The 21579-nt window shown below is 37.7% G+C and overlaps 1 protein-coding gene across 3 annotated transcripts in view; it reads right to left on the bottom strand.

Moving 5' to 3' along the window:
* The window catches only part of LOC145660561 (lipase maturation factor 2-like), a 181334-nt gene extending 163949 nt beyond the window's left edge, over positions 1–17385 (bottom strand). For 2 of the 3 annotated variants that reach the window (XM_081725786.1, XM_081725791.1), the window contains exon 1: positions 17158–17385. In XM_081725786.1, coding sequence (XP_081581912.1) covers positions 17158–17251 — 94 coding nt within the window. In that variant the 5' untranslated portion in view covers positions 17252–17385. The remainder of the gene's footprint in view (positions 1–17157) is intronic. The other variant, XM_081725801.1, reaches the window with a different exon arrangement.
* Between the last annotated feature and the right edge of the window lie 4194 nt (positions 17386–21579).

The following is a 21579-nucleotide window of genomic DNA, read 5'->3' as shown; positions in this document are numbered from 1 at the left end:
GTCTAGCTTGGCGCCCGCCATTGAAACGGTCGTGTTTGTTTGCATGTTGTGTGTTTTTGTTGTCATTGAATTCTTATAAAAAGTTACTGTATATATATTTTAATTTGAAGAAACATGTATGCTGTAGTTGAAAAAGAGGCACCTATAGGAGACAGCAATCCAATTGCAGTTATTAATGTGGGGTTGTAATGCCGCGAAAATCGGAATCATTCTGGACGCCTTACAAGTCGTCATCGAAATTTGAATCAGCTATACAAAACAGTGAACCTCCAAATGAAGAAACGTGGAAATTGTTTGCAGTAAAGAAGATACGATACCAAACAAGTACCAAATCTACACCCCCCAACACCCCCCTAACACCCCTCTAAATTTCTTTACACACACTCCTGGATGGAAAAGGAATACTCCCCCAAATCCAATTGTATCAATCAGTATCATATAGGTTATTTATTACATCAAGTTAAAAACGGTTTAGCGTTTAGGAAAGAAGGCAGTATTCTTATTTATTTATTTCACTTCAAAATACGAAGCGACCTCGTTCTCATGTACGGCTTCGAGTATCACATGACCTTATGGTTTCGGACGGTGTTTCGATCGAAACAATTGACAAAACAGACCTGCTTATACATACCCTCCTGGGCTCCGCGGTCGTTTCCGGGAAAAGAGATTGATGGACAGATGCAGATGACTGAAATTGGCAAAGTCTTGAGCGGTCATTCACCTACCTTCTCCTCAATAAGGAAAAATGCGACAATATAGTAATAAGCCTATACCAGATTCAGTTGGTAAGTGCTACTCTGCAACAGGTTCGCAACCAGAGAGGGCTAGGGAGGGCCTGGCCCTCCCTTAACTTTTCATGTCCCCTCCAGACCTCAATACAAAATGCACAATTTAGATATTTGTAAGAGAATTTTTAATGACTTGGCCCCTCCTTACATATTCATGGGCCCCCAAAGCTCTGTGGCTGGTTTCGAGCCTGCTCTGCAAGTGGTGTATCAACGGACAGACGTTAGAAGGGCGTAGTCAAAACGTTTTTATAAACGAAGAGATGGATCGAAATAATAATTATATATATTTTAGATTGAGTCTAGTGTTATGCAGGAACGCATTTGGCGCTAGCTTAATTTTTTGTAAAGTATATTTTTATTCACGTAAATTCATTGAGTGGAACAGGGCTCATAGCGAGTCACTTTTTTAAAAAACAAAATGTACTTTTTTTAAGTTGGTCACTAAAAGTTACTTTTTTGAGAGGTAAAGTGACTTTTTCGTGTGGTTTATGTTTTGCATTGGCAGTTTTCTAAGAAAAATATAAAAACAAATGGAGAAAGCAGAAATTTGTTACTCATTACTCTTCTGAAAGCTTCAATATATGCTGCCACATGTGAAACAGTCAGCTTTATTTCTCAGTTCAGCTTTTATTCTTTCTAAAGCACAGTAGACGGTTGGTGGATGCTTAAGCTCTCAAGGTGAGATTGAGAACCCTTCTGTGTCTATTCTTTCTTCTATCATAATAATCTTTTAGTTTTCTCTCGTAATAGTTAATGCTCCGTTCAAGGCTGTGTGTGTGTGTTTGTGAGGTTCATCATGTTCGTCTTGTGTTATGCTTCTTGTGTGTTCTTCTTAAGAGTAGCTGATGAATTTGAATATTTCACGTTTTTGAGAACTCTTAATGCGAAGTTAAATATAATGTCTGGGATAAAGAAATTCGGAAATAGGCCAGAACTGGTTCCATTCAGAAGCTTTTTACATCTGCTACTTCTGCTTACCGTAACTACAAAGCTTACTTTGAAAACCTAAGAAAAGAGGAAGCTCAAAAAGAAGTAAAGATGAAACAAAACAACAAATAGAGAAGTGATGTAGTAACCGACAAAGGAAAAAAGGGACATGATGAGATTTTGGTCACTTTTACCTGTGCTTTTGGCCATTTTTGGTCACTTTTCAACTATTTACAAGAGACAAGACCATTATGAGCCCTGGGATTATTAAAATTAGGGTATATTAAAGAAGAAAAAAAAGAAAGATACGAAATATTTGTAAATTGAAAAACTGTATTTCTGGAAAACAACTAAATCAATGAATAATTTTCTTATGAAAGATAAGGGGCAGGAACGTAGATTAAGAGATCAAATAATATTACAACAATTAACGTTAACAACAGGGTTAGAATATTAAAATAATGAAATTGGAACTATGTACAGTATAAATTACTAAACGAATGTGATTTCAGCATGAACGAGTGAATTTTTTCCCAATTAATATTTTGAAAAAAATCACCCAATAAAACTTGCTGGGTGTGAATAAATTGAAATAATAGCAGAAATTTGCAAAATAATTATAATAATTCGCATGTAATCAATTCACGTGTAATTACTGGGTAAAATAGTGGAGGTTAATTCCTAATACAGTGAAAACTCTCTTAACGGGCATCTCTCAATAGTGGACATCTTCATAAGAGAACAAACTTTCTCATTCTTCCATTCCATAAATATGTGTGGTATTGTGTTATGAGAGAGAATCCTTCCTTTTAGGGACACCTCTCATTTACGGACAAATAATCGTGTTCCACCGATGTTCGTTTTCAGAGGATTCACTGTATTACTTAGTTTCATAATAATAATAAATGCTCAAATGTGTGAACTTACTTTATTGAACCTACCATTGCGAAGAGCTGATATTATTATTATTATTATTATTATTATTAGCAGCAGCAGTAGTAGAAGTAGTAGTATTGCAATAGTTGCGTAACAAAATATACTGTTTTCATGCTAGAGTTTGTTTTAAAATTATATCACTATTCTGAGAGCACATCCCCCCTTTTATTTTGAACACACCCCCAAGTAAAAATTTCTGGCGTACTTACTGATATTATCTATCTATATAATACTAGAAATAGAGTTGTTATGATTCAAGTTACTGGTAAGCTATTAATACATTTCGGTAGGCCATGTCTGTAAGAAGAAATGGGCAATCGTACCCTTGGTGATAATATCGTACCTAAATGCCCGTAATATGAATCCAGATGACGTGATATTTGGTGACATCATAACGTACTATTGACCTTATTCATGACCTTCAGAAGAGGTCATAAATGACGTCCGGTGCTATCTGGGTACGTCCTAATAATATGGCAGTGATGCAAGAACATTGTGAACCGGTGAGCCCATGCTCTAAGATCTTGCACATCAAGAAATAATGAAGTAATTGAACAGTCTTCTTCCAGCAGTAGTGCAATATCAATATCCCAAGTTCCGCAGCGGTCCAGCCCCCAAGAAGCGATATTCAGTAGTGATGAGCAAATGCAAGACCAAGACCAAGACCCGGGTGGTCTTGGTCTTGGTCTTGGTCTTGCACATGCGGTCTTGGTCTTGGTCTTGCACTGGAACCCTCGGTCTTGGTCTTGGTCTTGGTCTTGCACACCTAGTCTTGGTCTTGGTCTTGGTCTTGCACACTCAGTCTTGGTCTTGCTTGCAAGAGTCTTGCAAGTTTTGCTTTTAAGAAATCTATGATTTTCATAAGTAAATTTTACTCTAGATATAAGGGATAATAAATCCTACATTCCGTCAATAGTGAGGGAAATACAATGTATGTTTCTAAATGTAATATACAGGGTGTATCAAAAAGATTCATCCACTTTGGCAAGTCTGTATTTTTGAAACTAATAAACATATACAAATAATTTTTGTTTTGCATGAGAGTGAAACTCAAAGTTTTTATTGCACCTGTTCATAGGTGTTCAATGTGCCTCCCGTGAGATGCACGGCATATGTCCATGCGGTATTCAAATTCGTCCCAAACTGCAGCTAGCATGTCTTCAGTTCCAGCTTCCACAGCTGGCGTTATGCGATGTCGCAGTTCATTCAATGTGCTTGGTAACGGAGGCACATAAACGGAGTCTTTCACAAACCCCCACAAGAAATAATCACATACAGTAAGGTCAGCTGACCTTGGAGGCCAGAGTTCGATTATTCTAAACTATTTTACTGGTAACATATATTGGTTCGTTCAGTCAGGATTTCCTGACGGGGGGGGGGGAAGGAGAGTTTGATATGAAATATTGTGGTTATCACACTAGGGGCTTGATCAATTTAAATTATTTTACTAGCAACATATATTGGTTTGTTGAGAGTTTAAAATTGGGACATGGTAGCAAGGGCGCCGATTTCTCTGTAAATTTGGGGGGGGTCCATTCAGATGCAGAAGGCATATATGAGGATTTTAAGACAAATTGCATTCAAATTATGCCAATATATTGTATATTCATAAATACAACAAGGGGGCTCACATGACCTTTGGGGGGCCGGGCCTCCTCGGCCCCCCAGGATCGGTGCCCATGCATGTTAGAAAGTATTTTAGTAACAAACTATGAAGAAATCTCGAATAAAAGAATATTTATAAAAATATTTTTAAAAAATTACAATTTCTACGTTCCTTCTTCTGTTCATCCAAATATAACAATTTTCCTTTCATTATGACCTCAACTATTTAACAAGAAATTACGTATCCAATAATGTCTTGTAAAATATTTTATATCTGCGTTCCTTTCTCTGCTGAATCAAATGTTAACAGGACTTGCTTTCCACATAACTTTTTGTTTTTCTTATTCCGTCAATTACTCTGTCTGTTCCAAATGACAAGTTAAAGGAGCAGTAGAAAACCGTTTTTGAAATAACATGTTAGATACTACAGGGAAGCGATGATAAAAAAATATTTTTATTTTTAGCTTTATTTTTAACGCTGATTCTTCCTATTTCTTGTCTCTTTTTGTTTCGTCTTTCCTTAATTTTTTTAAATTTCTGGTCTCGAAGGGAGGGGTCCTGACCCCCTGGACCCACCCCTTGGCCTGCGGCTAGGCTAAAGGAGACGGTGATGATGAAAAATGAATGAAAATGGTGGAAAGAAGAAAGTGGGAGAAAACGGGAGAACCCCGAGGAAACCCACGCACACGGTGTTTGTCCACCGCAAAGTTCACTTGGCGGGTGCTGGGATCGAACGCGGGACCCCAAAAACCAGAGCTGAACACTCCACCACTGAGCCACCGCTGCCCCAATATTTTAGAATAATTTGAGTGAAAACTGAAAACGACTCAACTGTCTATGTCTTTTGTGTAAACTCAATTTATATAAATACTTTTGACCTATATTAGAAATACATAATAACGGCATGAAACTTCAAGTTATTTGACGGCATCAAACTTCAAGTTATTTGAAATAAGTACGAAATCACTCTCAGTTGTGAATATAGATTATTTATTGTTGTATAATGTTATATCGTTGAATCCTAGATATGCCGTATACCTAAGGGGGCTATAAGTTATATTGATAAACAATTATTCAACGTATAAGCATCCACCTATGAAATCAAACTTGCGGTCACATGCGCTAAATTTTTTTTTAATGTCATGAAAATGTTATTTCAATATTAATTTTATAAGTACACATTAAACATTTCCAACGGATGCTTGAACCTCAGAGCCAAGACCATACTCATGTAGTCGGCACCTATGCTGTATGGAATTTCCGATGTTCAATACTACATTTCTTTAGTTTTGGAAGAAGAATACCACTAATATGTTTTGAAATGAAATGAAATATCCACTTTAACGTCCCACGATTGTTACACTGAGGCTAAGGGAAACAGTGATGATGAGAAATGGTGGAATGAAGAAAGTACGAGGAAACGGGAAAACCCACGCACAGGGTGTTTGTTCACCAAAGAAGCTCACATAACGCAAGCTGCGATCGAACCAGGGCCCCATGTACCAGAGGTGAACGCTCTGCCACTGAGCTACCGTGTCCATAACATGCTCTAGTTTATTTTTGCTTATCCACTTCTTATGGACACAACTATTCTTCGTATGATTTCCCAAAATCCAATCATGGGCCGTCGTGAATGATCAAATGATGACCAAAATAAATCAGACACTGAAGTTATTATAGCTTGTAACAATTCATAGAATTATACTGTCGGTCGTCTCATGAACAACCGATTCAGAAAACGACATACTGTAGCTATATGTTACAGGAGCAGGTCGACTCACATGGATTGCATAAACTACTGGGAACACATTCACTCCGGCGGTATTTTTACTGGAGCCAAGAAGTTCACGTGAAAGATGTAATGATTTTTCCCCTTCCTTTTTACATTCTATAAAAGATCAAGTAGTGTCTATACTTGTGCAAGACTCTTGCGCAAGAGTCTTGGTCTTGGTCTTGGTCTTGCAGGTATGGTCTTGGTCTTGGTCTTGGTCTTGCACCCCTTGGTCTTGGTCTTGGTCTTGCATCGTGATTCCTGGTCTTGGTCTTGGTCTTGGTCTTGGTCTTGCATGCAAGACTCTTGCAAAAACTGCAAGACCAAGACTCTTGCGCTCATCACTAATATTCAGACGACATCTCCACCTCCATCATCAATATCAATGAGCATAGCTTTTACATAACTATTGTCAATTTATCACCACTTCCATCAATTTCCAGTCAGAGTTCGAGAAGGAAGTCATCTCAACAGATGCAATCAAGAATACTGACATCTACCCCATTAGAAAGCAACTGCAAGAGAGAGCGAAGAAGAGGAGCAATTCAACAGACAAAGCTTCTTACTGTCGTTACTTGCTGTTCAAAGCTGTTTCCGTCGTTACTTGGTTTTAATGGATGAAGGCGGGCAGTTGAATAAACAATATTACTTCATGTTCTGCATGGAACACTACTTCGATCCTCCTGCGGAGACTTGGATTCAGTGTGACAAGTGTAAGCTGTGGTGCCACGAGGATTGTAATGACTTCGACCCAGAAACATCGGAAACCAATTATATTTGTAATCTGTGCCGTGCAAAAATGAGTAGACGTAGATGAATCAACAGTGAAGTACGAAGCCTGCACAATTGTAACCAGTGTTTCTTTAAGAAACAGTGTTCTGGGGGGCACACTTAGTACTCCGGGGGGCATTGTTTGTAGTATTCTATGTATTATTATATTATAGACGTATTATTTGGGTCTCCTCCGGGGGGCACTCTCAGAGCTCGGGGGGGCAGTGCCCCCCAAAAGCATGTCTGGAAGAAACACTGATTGTAACTCTACTTAGACCTATTCTACTAAAAGAAATATAATTTGTAGTAGTATCAGGGTAGGGCTATAGTGAGCTAAAAGGTTTTCATTCTTTGTCTGTTACGAATATTAGGACAGCAGATTTACGTATATTAAACAATTTAGTGGCAAGCGCTATGGTGTGACCTGTTTTTTATTCATATGTTAAGTTCATGTAGACTCTTGTCAGTGTCATTCTATACAGTGTTATTGTACAGTTACAGTGTCATTGTATAGTGTAGAGTATCATTTTCTATAAATTACATTATTGCAAGGAGGTCATTCGGACTTACCTCACTAGTGGGGTAAATCCGAATTTTGGTATGTCTTCTATAACTACTAATGTACTCTCTACTATTTAGAAGAGTGATCAAACATTATTTCTGTTTAAAGCACAATGTATTGTTCTTTCATTTACCCTTTAAAAAAATGTTCGTGGTTTACGATCTTACAGAAAAACTTCGAAATTCTTAAGTGTTCGGTATTCCTCCTCTCTCATCTACCGTATATAAGTCCTCATGTTCAATCGCCGCCTGTGCCCTTTACGTCCAGTCTGTCATTGTGAAAACCTGAAGCAGAGGTGTATGCCGCCCTTAGTTTAAAAACATATGCTCTTTAATAAATCGTATACTAATACACTAACAAAAAACGTGAAACTCTCATGTTGGTGGACAATCTTGGTCTCCCCTCTTGCAAACATTAAATGACGCTACTGATATGAAGTATTATTAATATTTGTTCCCTTGTTGCTGTTAATGTGTGTTGTTTCGCAGTGAAGGTAAGAGTTCTGCTGCATGGGCCTTAAGTGCCCTACGACATTGTAATAAGAATAGCTGTCCGTTAGGCCACCCCGTATGTTGCGTCGTTTGTGTGGTAATTCTAGTTATGAAGGTATAAAAGAAGTATATCATGCATAAGCGAACGTTGGTTCAAACTTTTCCTTTTAGAAAGCGTAGTTCAGAGCCGGATTTAGGTTTGGTGGGGTCCCAAGCTATAGAAGGTGATGGGGCTCTTTATGTACCCAGATGAACATAGGCGTCCTATACAGGGTGGCCCATTTTAATCTTTCCAATTAAATACCTCGAAAATGGTTGAACATAAATAAATCAAAGAGAAACTCAAATTGAAAATACCATGAAGCAAATCGAATAGTGATGTCGCGGTGCCACCCAGGGCCACCTTTCATGGGGACCCGGGGCCCAACTTTTAAATTTTAAATGGAAACAAATGGGAGTGATCTCGTTCGATAGGTCTTTAAAAACTAAAAAGCGTTGTGGCAAGAGATTTTTAATATCGGTCACCGTATTCAAAAAAGCCGCCAAGACATGTTGCCTGTATCAGACAAAACGTCCAGTATACCACTAATATGAAAACGGTTGGACATAAATGAACCAAACAAAAACTCAAATAGGAAACACCATGGGGCAAATCGAATGGCGTTGTCGCGGTTCCCACCATGGCTGCCCTTCATGGAACCCAGGGTCCAAATTTAACATTTAAATGGAAACATGGGGTGAGTGATAGCTCGTTTGATAGATCTTTAAAAACTAAAAAGCGATGTGGCAAAAGATTTTTCATATCGGTCACTGTATTCAAAATGGCTGCCAAGACATGGTGCCTTTGACATTTGTTCCAAAATTCCGATTCAAGATTTTCAATATGATAAATTTAGTTTCAAGATCGCAAAATCTTACGACTGACGTCATTACATAAATTCCGAAAAAAATCATTTTAGCGCTGTTTGTCGGAAATTGATAGCAAAGATGCGTTTAGATCACATAACTCAATATTTAATCGGTCACGTTGAATGGTTTTGTCTTTGTAGATGACGATGAAAGCTGAGCATTCGATGGCATGTACAGCTGGTGCCTAAAATTACGTTTTCAGTCCCAAAATTACCAAACACTGAAGATCCCGAATCCCCTGAAAATTTTGAAGAAAACTAAAATTGTGTTTTAGTTTCCCCATTGCCGAAATGGAAATGGGCAGACAGTGAATGAATTTTAAAACACATATTTCACCCTTGTGAATCCCAATTTTTCAAGAAGGTTCTCTACCAGTATTTCATAGCTTTCTTCTCTTACAAGTAAACCTATAGATGTCCAAATCTAGTTTCTAGATCAAACTTGGCAGAGAAGTGTGAAATATCAAGAAATAAGCATAAGCAACATTTGAAGTGCTTCCGTCCGTAAAGACGGTTGCAGTGGCCAAAAACCTGATTGATCAGAATAAGCCATAACAATGTGTTTCAAGTTTGAAAATTTCATTTTATTTGTAAGACGGGTAAAGGGATGAAAAACAAGAATACATTAACAGACATCGACCGTCTTGTATCTCGCTCGACTTTTTTAAAAATAGGAAGGGGGTCATGTAATATATCAAATTAGGCTGAATTTTATGAGAAATACAATGGTGAAGACTATGTTTCCATAAGTTTATATTTGTAAGACATAATGAAATGCACATTAGTATGAAATCGTTGGTTCAAAGATTTCTTAACAGTTGTATCGTTTTGAAAAGAATCCACGTCTGGAAAACATAATGCACGCTAGTGAGAACAACGTAGGGTCGACTGCAGGCAAAATGAAATAGTGACGAGACGATCATAAACCTTAAGGAACTCACGGGAGATGGATGACATATTTTCCATTGGATTATTCGAGTTAAAAGACAAGCCTTCATAAGCAGCCACCTATCCAGTACGCACTAGTATACATTCGGTTTTACTGACTTGATTAAAAAAAAAAACGCGTTTTTTTGCAGGAGAGGGCAAAGTTTGTTTTCTGGTTTTGTATTTTAAATATAGCTATAATAAGAGAAACGATATGCAAAGAAGTCGCACTGAGGCTGATTTATTTGATACCATCTTGGTATTCATGGTAGTATCACATGACAATAAGTAAGAACGCCAGAAACTTTTACTTAGTGGAGTATTCAAAATAAGAGGGTTTGCACCCAAGATAATTATATACATTTTTACACAAACTCAAAGAAAACAATATTTTTATGCCTAGGAGTGTATGTAAGGAAATTTGGGGGAGTGTTAGGGGTATTGGTGGTGTGCAGAATAATCCCTGGACATAATATATATATATATATATATATATATATATATATATATTTTACAGCAGAGGTTCTAAACGTTAAAAAATAAAGAAACTATTGCTGCATTAAATTCAGAAAATATTTGATTATGCCCGGAAACTTAATACGAAATATTCATTTACTTGTTAGGGAGAGTCCATACTTCCCTTGTGGAGTCCATTGATGTAGCTGTATTGGAATAGGTATATTGTTATGTGTACTTGACAACCGAGAGTAGCAGAGCCATCTCAACGGTACCATAGCCACTTGGCCTGGGACTCCGCGAACAGACTGGCATGTTTTAATTACATGTATTAGGAGCAAAATTTAGTCATAGGAACCACAACACACTTGTTCGCTCTGGGGTTTAGTTTGCTGTTAAAACGGCACTGGAGAGTAGATTAGACTGGAGAGTAGAATAAACGGCACTAGTGTGGGGTCCCCTTAGGCGCGGGGCCCGATTGGGAGCAATCGGCTTAAGGGCGGCCCTGTGCATATGGCCTCGCAGGATATATCAAATGTTCCTACGTGCTATTGTGCCACAATTTTTTCGCGTTCTTCCTTCTGTCTCTTTCATATGGAATTGGATTGAGAATTCAAACACCTAGTAAGGCATTTTAGTAAACCACCCCACCTCTTTTCCTTCCCTTCTATGTTGTTGCAAAAAACGCTCAAATACGTGTGAATTATTTTAAATGAAAAATTAAACTACCAATTTTCATGTCCCTAACCATAAAGGATCCCGAGATATGGACATCTTACTGTATAATAATAATAATAATAATAATAATAATAATAATAATAATAATAATAATAATAATAATAATAATAATAATAATAATAATAATAATAATATTATTATTATTATTATTATTATTATTATTATTATTATTATTATTATTATTATTATTTCCATCCCTTTTCTTTCCTTTTAGGTAAAATATCAAAAACGCTGAAACACGTATTGAATTATTTTGAGTGAGAAGTCCATACACCAAATTTCATGTTCCTAGCCTTCAAAGATTCTTAGATATTGATGTTATTATAACAATTGCAATCTCCGCCCCTTTTCTTTCCACCTCTTTTTTCCCCATTTTACTGAAGTATCAAAAAATGTTGAAACGCGTGTCAAATTATTTAAAATGAGAAATCCAAATACTAAATTTCAAGTCTCCATTCTTAGATGATTCGGAGAGATGGCCACCCCTTTCCTTTCTTTGAATTTCCAAGAAATCCTTCCTTAGTGACACCCTAAGTTACAAATCTTATCGACTGTCCGAATTCCAAGTCTCTAGCTTGAGCGGTTTGGCCTGTGCGATCAGTTATTCATTCCGAACTTCGTCATTTATATAACAGCTTGTGTTATTTCCCAAGAAAAGATGAAATGTCATTAAAAGTCACAATGAATACCTGATCATTCCTAAACGGGTCTCTTTGTTTATCTAGTAGCTACCGAACGTATCTTTGATGCATGAGGTTCTGTGGTTTGATTCCCAGTGAGTGAGTATCGAACGCACCACACTGGTTCAGATCCAACTTTAAACTCTAGTTCTTGTTCTGCAAAGCATCACATTTGACAAACGACGTAAATACATATCAATCAATCAACCAACCCGAAAAGTATCAGATCCAGAGAGCTTTTCGGTAAGGAGCGCTGATTCTATATTTCTCTTTATTCAAGGTAAAGGTACTTGAAGTTTCGGGACCCGAATTCCATTTCCATATTCTTTTTCTAGGACACAATTTTAAAATATACCTTTTTAGTTCAAAGAGTAAGTCGTCTTACCCTCCTTCCTACAGCTGTTCGTCCAACGAATGAATCATATTCTCGCTCCTTTGGGGCTTATGGTGATCACCTTAAGGAACTAGAGACAGAGGTATTTACACTTCAAATATGTCTTTTAAATACTACTAACGAGGAAACTGATTCAAGTGTGACACGAAATTGTGGACGAGTTTATGCGCAAACAAAGGGTTTTTATATACAATTAAACCCATTAGAGGGGAAAACCCTCGATCTCAACCCTTTCGGAGATATAGAAGAATAAGGGGAAGCCTGGTGTTCCGAAGTATTATCACTCAAATAGGATGAAAAATGTAAAAGAAAAAAAAATGGTGGCCGTCCGAACTTTCCAAACGTTTATAATTTCTACAATTATAAACTGGCCGGAACTGTATGTGATATACAGTATATAAGGCGTACCGGTTTTCGTTTTTTAAGTTGAAGATACTATTTTTGCTTATTGATCCATACATTGCGTTTTAATATATGTCACAACTACACACTGTCGTACTTACGTTTGCAACAATATGTATTTATGATTCATATTATTTAATTTGTTTTTCTATAACACTTTTTGCACATAATATAACATTGGGCTAATCCATATGAAGTGGTCCAAAAATGGTGAAAGTGGTTGCTCGACCATCTCCGAAAATTATAAAAAGTGGAGTGTGATGAACCTTGTGTATGAGAAGGTCAATAACACGAGTCACATTTTCGGAGGTACAATTGTTCCTGAATGGCGGTCATCTTTGTTGTCAGTGGATTGCCATTTTCTGCAGTTGCAAGCGTTTAAGAAAACCACATTTGCTCAGGACTTACTAATCAGAGGAACATGAAACAAAAACACAGGTACACGGAGAATATATAATAGTACGCCCAAATGGAGATTCAGGGTTGCAAACTAATACATGAAATCACCAGAAAACGTACATAAAAGTCCACGTTTCAAGGGGCTGTATTTTGGAATGGCATAAAGGTAGTGGTTCAGAACTTATGGTGTGAATACTAGGGCATGTACAGATTCTTCAGAAACATTCACAGCTATGATGCGACTGTTGTCACAGAGTTGTGGGGGTTCGAAAGTTCGAGTTTGTCATTTTATGGCATTTTGGGGCTTAATATCTCAGGATGGCAAACTGCTAAAAATTGCTGCTGCAACCACAAAGCAGTTCTGTATGTTAATAAACTATTATAAAAAAATCATGACTGATATTACATGGAGAACAAAGTTAGGACAATGTTAAAAAAGCACGTGCGTGACGATGCCAAATCGGTGCTTGAATCACCTTTTACGTTATGATCGGATGAATATTCATTCTACTTTATCAGTTTGAGGAAACAGGCAGCAGGTGGCAGTAAAATCGCGGCCTAAATCGTTCACGTTGGAGTTACCCATCTGTATTGTTTTTTGTTATCTATGCATTTACCCTCCAAATATCAGTCAGCCGCTTGGAGTCTCCGTCAGTCGTTTTACTACAACCACAGTGGAAGGTTGTTGTGTTGTGCGCTGAAAATGACCTCTCAGTGTTCTGCGAGAAATGCAATAAGGAACTAATGCCATAAAGCTACGTATGGTGTTTGTGCAAAGGAACTAAAGTATATTTCGGACTTGCAAACAGAAAGTCAAGAGCTGCTTCGTCTGCGAATTGGCTGTGAACCTGTGACAGAATGCAAGTATCATGAAATAAGATATTTAGAGCGATATAACCATCTGTTCGGTCGTGTGTGTTGTGACCCAATGAACATTCATAAGAAATCTATTAAAAAGGGACTTCGAAAAATTCTCGTTGAACACATGCTACAAGGAAAGAAGATTGGTATTCAGTTAATACCAGGAAAAGCACTTTGTCCCAATTGTTACTCCGCAGTGTTTGCATCCAGTACAAGTAACCTGGAAGATCAAAACATAAACGACGATGTTGAATTTGTTCCGTCAACATCCGTCTTAGAAACTTTAGATCCAGCATGTTGTACGTTAGGATTATCGCCACCGTCAAAAATACGAAAAGTCAGTGCTGAGAAAAGGAAACGTAAGCTTCAACGCAAAATGGACCAAATGTCACAAGCGATAAGAAAACAATTAGAACTGCCTTCGATGAAACTATTGAAGATGAAGACGACAGCGTACAAGTGTCCTCGGATTATGAAATCCTGATACGTCAATTAAAAGAGAAATGTACCATTGCTACCAAGGAAGAAAAAGTAAAAATCTTAAGTTTGCTCCCAACAACATGGCCTCGTAAGAAGATTGCAACTGAATTTAATGTGTCAGAACGTCTTGTCAAGATTACTAGGAAACTGGTGAGTGAGCAGGGAATTTTACCAGATCTGGGGCACAAGCAGGGAGTATTAGTGCCACCAAAGGCAACAGAAAAGGTTCTCCATTTTTATGAAGACGATGAATACAGCCGTTTGTATCCAGGCAAGAAAGATTGTGGACCAGTACGTGCAGGAAGTGTGAGTGTTCAGAAACAGAAACGACTGTTGTTATGTAACCTGAACGAGCTTTACCTGGCATTTAAACAGAACCATCCAGAATGCACAGATATTCACAGGGCTAAGTTTTGTGCCATGGGATCTAAATGGTGCATTCTTGCCGGTGCTGCGGGTACTCATAGTGTTTGTGTATGTATGTACCACCAAAATATAAAGTTAATCATTGATGGGGCAAAACTAAACATTGAATGCAAGGATCTCCTTGCGTTACTCGTATGTGATATTAACAGCAATGCCTGCATGATGCAAACATGTGAACACTGTCCAGGAAAAGCTGTCCTTTTGTCTGTTTGATGAAGCCATGGAAAGTGAAATTTTCCCTGACATTATTCAATACGAGCAATGGGTTACAGTTGATAGGACTGAACTGATTACGGTAGTCAAACACGCGGACGATTTTTTGAAACATTATGTGAGAAACTCGAGGATCTCAAAAAGCATCACTATATTTCCAAGGTTCAAGCACAATACCTAAAATACAAGAAAGACAATCTCAGTGATTCTGAGTGTATAGTTTTGGCTAATTTTGCTGAAAACTATACATTCATCATCCAAGATGCCATACAGTCCTATTATTGGGTAAATCAGCAAGCCACTCTGCATCCTTTTGTCTACTACTACCAACAAGGTAGAGAACAGAAGCACTCTTGTCTCTGCGTAATAAGTGATCATTTAGCGCATAATACTGTGCCAGTTCACGTGTTTCAACAACATCTTATCAGTCACATTCGAGAACATTTACCACGCGTAGCAAAGATAACATACTTTTCTGATAGTGCGTCCGCCAGTACAAGAACAAGAAATACTTGGTCAATCTGTGTCTTCAAGCAGACTTTGGGCTCGAAGCCGAATGGCATTTCTTTGCTACGTCACACGGTAAAACTGCATGTGATGTTGTTGGTGGTGTGACGAAGAGAGAAATTGTTAAGGCTAATTTGCAGAGGCCAGTTACTGATCAGATCCTCACACCTTACGATATGTTTCAGTTTTGTTCAGATAACATCAAGGGGATCACGTATGTCTTTGTTTTCACTGAAGTCATGTCTTAACATGAAGACGAACTGAAAGAACGATTTGCGAGCTGTCAGTCCATTCCAGGCACAAGAAGCTTCCATCATTTTACCCCCATTTCTGAACATACCTTACGATGTTATGTTACATCAACATCCCTGTTTTTTTTTTGTAATAGTTTATTAACATACAGAACTGCTTTGTGGCTGCAGCAGCTATTTTTAGCAGTTTGCCATCCTGAGATAGTAAGCCCCAAAATGCCATAAAAATGACAAACTCGAACTTTCGAACCCCCACAACTCTGTGGCAACAGTCGTATCATAGCTGTGAATGTTTCTGAAGAATCTGTACATGCCCTAGTTTCACACCATAAATTCTGAACCATAAATTCTGAACCACTACCTTTATGCCATTCCAAATTACAGCCCCTTGAAACGTGCACTTTTATGTATTTTTCTGGTGATTTCATGTATTAGTTTGCAACCCTGAATCTCCATTTGGGCGCACGATTATATATTCTCCGTGTACCTGTGTTTTTGTTTCATGTTCCTCTGATTAGTAAGTTCTGAGCAAATGTAGTTTTCGTAAACGCTTGCAACTGCAGAAAATGGCACTTCGCCGACAACAAAGATGGCCGCCATTCAGGAACAATTGTACCTCCGAAAATGTGACTCGTGTTATTGACTTTCTTATACACAAGGTTCATCACACTCCACCTTTTATAATTTCCGGAGATGGTCGAGCAACCTACTCTGGACCACTTCATATGGATTAGCCCCATTGTATTTTTGTTCACACAATAACGTCTCTGTTCATTTGATAATGTAATTAACACATTTTTATATCACATTTTCTCATTTTGTACGAACTAACGACATGATATATTAGCATGTAATATCATACAATTTTGTTCTTTGTGTCAATGGCGTTTGTTAGTCCTTAAGCTCCTTTTTCCGGTCCCGGGTAAAAGCTAGGCCACTCACCTCAACATTCAACACCACTTTTATTCCAACCTGGTGCACCTTTCTTAACGTTTCAATTCAATTTTCAAACATGTCCACTTGGATCATAGCCGAAAATTCGCAAAATATTGGAGCACCAACCTTCCCCTTATTCCTTTATATCTCCGGAACGGTTAAGTTCGAGGGTTTTTCCCTCTAATGGGTTTAATTATACACAAAAACACTTCGTTTGCGCATACACTCGTCCTTATTTCGTGCCACACTTGAATCAGTTTCCTCATAAGTACCACACATTTTGATTAGACTCTGCTAGCCTTGTCACACATATTGAATCGGCCGGGAAAAGATCATATTTGTATTTTCCAACGATAAATGCTGGCAGTAAAAACGAAACCTTTGGGGGTCGCCCCCGTTAGATCCGCCAGTGACTCCAATCTAATGATGAATTGAGGGTAGCTGTACTGCGTCATTTGAAACATTAACTCCAATTACGTTGGGAAAAATATCTCACAGAACATGGTGTCACATTACATTATGCAGCAAAAATGGGGAACAGCACACAGATGAACTAGACACATAAAATATATAAATGAGAAGGAATTTCTTGGTCACTCTGTATATGTTTCATCTCACATAGCCTAGTACTCACCTTGGGTTCGAAATCAACTAAACAGTATTTCAAATCTCATTCATGCGAAGCATTATCTTAAGCTATGGGATACAGTTATTAATACTTAATTTACCTGGTATCTGTACGTAAAGCGAAGCAAAAGCACACATATATAATGCACACATTCCTCGGAGAAATATATTCCGTGTTTGTCTAATCTCTGTCATTTCTATTCTGTAAGGCAACTAAACTTATCCAAATATCGAAAAAATATATTACTTCCAAACCATGAATCAAGTGTAAACTGCAAAACAGGATAAACATTCCGGAATGATACATACAAATCTTCTGTTACAATTTATTTCGTCGTCATCTTCTGGCACAATGATAATTTCATTTGTGCCAATATATTCATTAATTTAAAAAAAATAATAATCCTTTGTAATAGAGTTGCCTGTCAAAGAAGAAATATGGCAGGGACATCTTTAAATACCGGTGTCTTGTGTGGTGCAGTAAAAGTGCACCACGTTTTGCAAATTTACAGATAAAATTGAGCATTCTGCATAGAAAGATATGTTTATAAGGCACACATTTCAGTAGGCGACTGATTTAATAATAATCATAAGTAATACAACTGTATTTTACGTTTACAAGTATAGAGTTTACTATTGTAAAACCACTACAAGTTCTATATAACGGTTAGAATAAGTAAGTGCATATGAAATTTCTGATGGCGTAGTATTGTGCACAACATTTAAAAGATGTATTTTGTTTTATAAATGTAGCATTACTAGTTTGAAACCATTACAAATTGCTATAGGAGCTCGTATCTATGCGAAAACCCACATTAAGTTATTTGTAAATGTAACATACTCATACATACACTAATCTAACATACTCTACGAACCTAATCTAACTTTTCCTACACTACATCCATAACAGTGACGACCCTAGAGGGGGCGGTTCCCTCGACTGCCCCCAGTCACGTTGTAATGTAATGTTTAACTTTTATTTTTGGTACCTGTACATACAAAGAAAAGCTGCTGCCCAAAAATGTCTGCCCCCCCCCCCTCAAGAACTTAGAGCTGATGTCACTGATCAATAACGATAAAACGATCCGACAGGCATCTAGTAACATGAACAGTATGTTTTCACTACCCTTGCTTATATGCATACTTACTGTCGCAAACGCGTCTGCTTACTATGGATGCACTCCCTAAATAGCATTTGTGTATTTTATCCGATACTTAGCACAGGTTAGTTTAAGATTTTACCCACTGTAGGTTTTATAGCATTTGTCCGGATGCTGTATTTATACGCAGATTGTGAAAGAATTCTAATTTTTCTACAATTATTTTCGGTGGCCCCCTTGAACATTATCTACGGTAAGTGGCCTGTTGTCATCTCGCCCAGTGCCATGTTAATAAAACTAACTACTCATTTTTACAATAGCTCAGCCAACGATTAGGTTCCGTAGCGAAAGAAGTATGGAGTCTGCGATGCGAAAACATCTTAAGTCGGACGTTGCACCGCTTTGAGTGTTTAGATGATGCGATCCGCTTCTCACCAGAGAATCCCGACTGCCTGGTGTGAAGCGTTATTTTGGTGGCTGTGTCTTCCTGAACACTTAGATCATGTCAAGACAATTTTTGACGCAGGCAGAGATCATCGAGCTTCATAGGGTCGAAGATTCTAATGAGACGGAAGAGATGCTAGATCCGGAGGGTGAACTGGATGAAGGAAACGTAGTGGATGATGATGCTGACGAGGAGGTAGATGAAGGAGAGGGAAATGATGAAATGGAAAATGACACTGTTGTGGATCACATGCACTAGAGATGGGAGAAGGCGTCCTGTCAGGCAGGTTCTGTCAACCCGTCGCTGGACTAAGATTAGACCACTGCAGGGTCAAAGGGTTACTGCGACAAGTGTTCCTGTTTTTACAGGAAAGCTAGACCTTAACCGGAGGCTTGGAGGGGGAAGACGTTATCCAATTGAAAGCAATCATGGAGGTTTTTACACTAGAGGCTCAACAGCTGGTGGTACCGGGCCAACTTATATTACGAAACAGTAATTGAGACCACATAGGCCTATATTTGGTTTCACAGGAGAGGAGTTTTGTGTTTTTCTCGCAGTGACCATGGCTATGGTGCATGTCGTTCAGAACATACTGCACGAATATTGGTGTATGGAGAGTTTCTCTCGCACGCCATGGTTTCCTGAAACGATGTTGCGCGAAAAATACTTCCTTATACTTAAAAGTCTACACTTGGAGGACAACACAAAGGAGCCAAAGTTGGATGATTCGTATGATCGCTTGTGGAAATTCCGCACTTTATTTGGCCTCATCAATGAACGATGTCGTGCACCATATTCACCACGAAAATATCTTGCGATCGATGCCATGATGGGTTTCAAAGGAAGAGTGATATTTAAAGAGTGAGAGTATATTCCGAAGAAAGATAAGCGATTTGGTATGAAAGTACCAAGTCACTGATTCTTCTCGATCTGTCACTCATTCTCTGGTCCTCAGATAGGCGGCTGAAAATACGGTTTAACCCTCAAAAAAATTCCTACAAAAGGTTTCTCAACGATTTTCTGTAGTATCAAATGTGCTGAATAACATATTAAAAGTTTACCAAAATTTGACCACCGGAAAGACCCAATTTTCAAGATGGCGTCCAAAATGGTTGTTAACTCTTTTACAATCTTAGACTTTCATTCAAGTAGCTACTGGGTCATCACTATTTATCCTAGGATTATGGTTCGTGCATCATTCTCTTCGGAATAAAACAAGCTTTCGGGTGGTGCCATCCAAATGTGTGCATGACCTACGTGGAAAGGGAAATTGAGAATAATTTGAGAAATTTCCCTCTTAAAAAATCCCTTTTCAAAAGTTTTGTGCCCTCTGAAGCAACCCCGGGTAAGAATACACGACCCAAACCTTCCTAGAGAAGTACTATGAGATATAGACTATGTACGTGCCAAATTACATTGTGAAATCTTTAGTAGTTACGACAAAATAAAATATTTATCAATATCCTACTCTTTGAATGTATCTAACCAAATATATAAGTAGACAATAAATAGGACAGAACATAAAAGTTTCTAACACAGTACTATTAATTCGGGTACTATCATTCGTAACTCATTATTTTTAGAATGAAGCAAGCTTTTCTATGGCATAATCTCCATGCGTCCATGATACACGTGAAAAGGGAAATTGTGGATAATTCGAAAAAAAATCCCTTTTCAGAAGTTTTGCGTCTTCTGTAGCAGCTCCAGATAAAAGTACACTACCTTAATGTTTCTAGAAAATTACTATGATGAATAGACTATATGTGTCAGAAATTAAATTCTGAAGTCTTCAATAGTTACGAGAAAACAAAGCATTTACCAATATCCTACTCTGTGAATATACCTAACCGAACCTATAAGTAGGCAATAAATAGCACATCCTACAGTTTTCATCGTACAAAAGTTATTCTAGTGTCTACTCTTAATTTTATGCACTTAACACACATCTGCTACACCGAAATTCTAAACAGTACTTTCTTTATTCTTATTTTAGCAAAAATTAACAGAATTTTTCTTTAACATATTTACAAACAATCATTGTAAGATTTTTTTCTTCCCATACTATTTCATTCAAAATATTTTGTTTCCTCAGTTTTCATTCTAATGTATTTGAAGTATATTTTTATAGTCTTAAAATACATTTGTTACATCTAAATGGTAAAGAATTGTTTCTTTGTCCTTAGTTTACACAAAATTAATATACGTTTTATTAAACATTAACGTATTTACGAATAGTCCTAGTTACATTCTTCATCCCAAACAGATTCATTGAAAATATTTTCACAGTTTTCTGTTTGGCAAGGTCTGCAAACAGATGTGCATTGTAGTCCGTATCTCTTGCAACTACACCGTTTTGTTAGGCAGGCAGTTGAACAATTACAGTGGAGCATATGAAGAAGACTTTCTGGTGCAAGAGATGTATCTGTCATAACAGGTATATACTGATTGTGCCATAGTTTCCACCTCCAACCAACTACATTCATATCACTGTCATTTCTGATTCAAACCTTGATTTGGTAATAAACTTTAAAGCTGTGGTATTTTGTAGAGGACTCAGTAGGAGGAAGGCACTCTGGAGGGATGAGTGACATGGAAGAAACAGTTTTTCTTTTACTGAAGAGTTGGTAGCGCAAAGTGGTCAGTACTTCTGCGTATAAACAAGATAGCCATTACCTTTGCCCCTAACGATGCTACAACAGATTTTGTTTAATGTGGCAGCAGGAACACATTTTCACAGTTCTGACTTTTTTTTCACTGCTTATGAATCTTTGGAATACTGACTTCTTGCCTACAGCAAATATGTGCGAAGTTGAATCACGTTCTGTTTAAGCAGTTGCGAATATACATTACCACCCAGAACACGTTTCATTTCGTTGATGTCATATATCTTATGAAGTGTAGACTTGTCCGAACGAAACTATAGGCCCTTATTATCAAACTGAGCACAATAAAGAAGGAGGATCAGTAAATCTGTATCC

Source organism: Thermobia domestica, chromosome 1 (genome assembly GCF_964235325.1).
Source record: "Thermobia domestica chromosome 1, izTheDome1.hap1.1, whole genome shotgun sequence".
Taxonomy (NCBI): domain Eukaryota; kingdom Metazoa; phylum Arthropoda; class Insecta; order Zygentoma; family Lepismatidae; genus Thermobia; species Thermobia domestica.
Note: the sequence above shows the minus strand (reverse complement) of the source record. Positions and strands in the feature narration are given on the sequence as shown.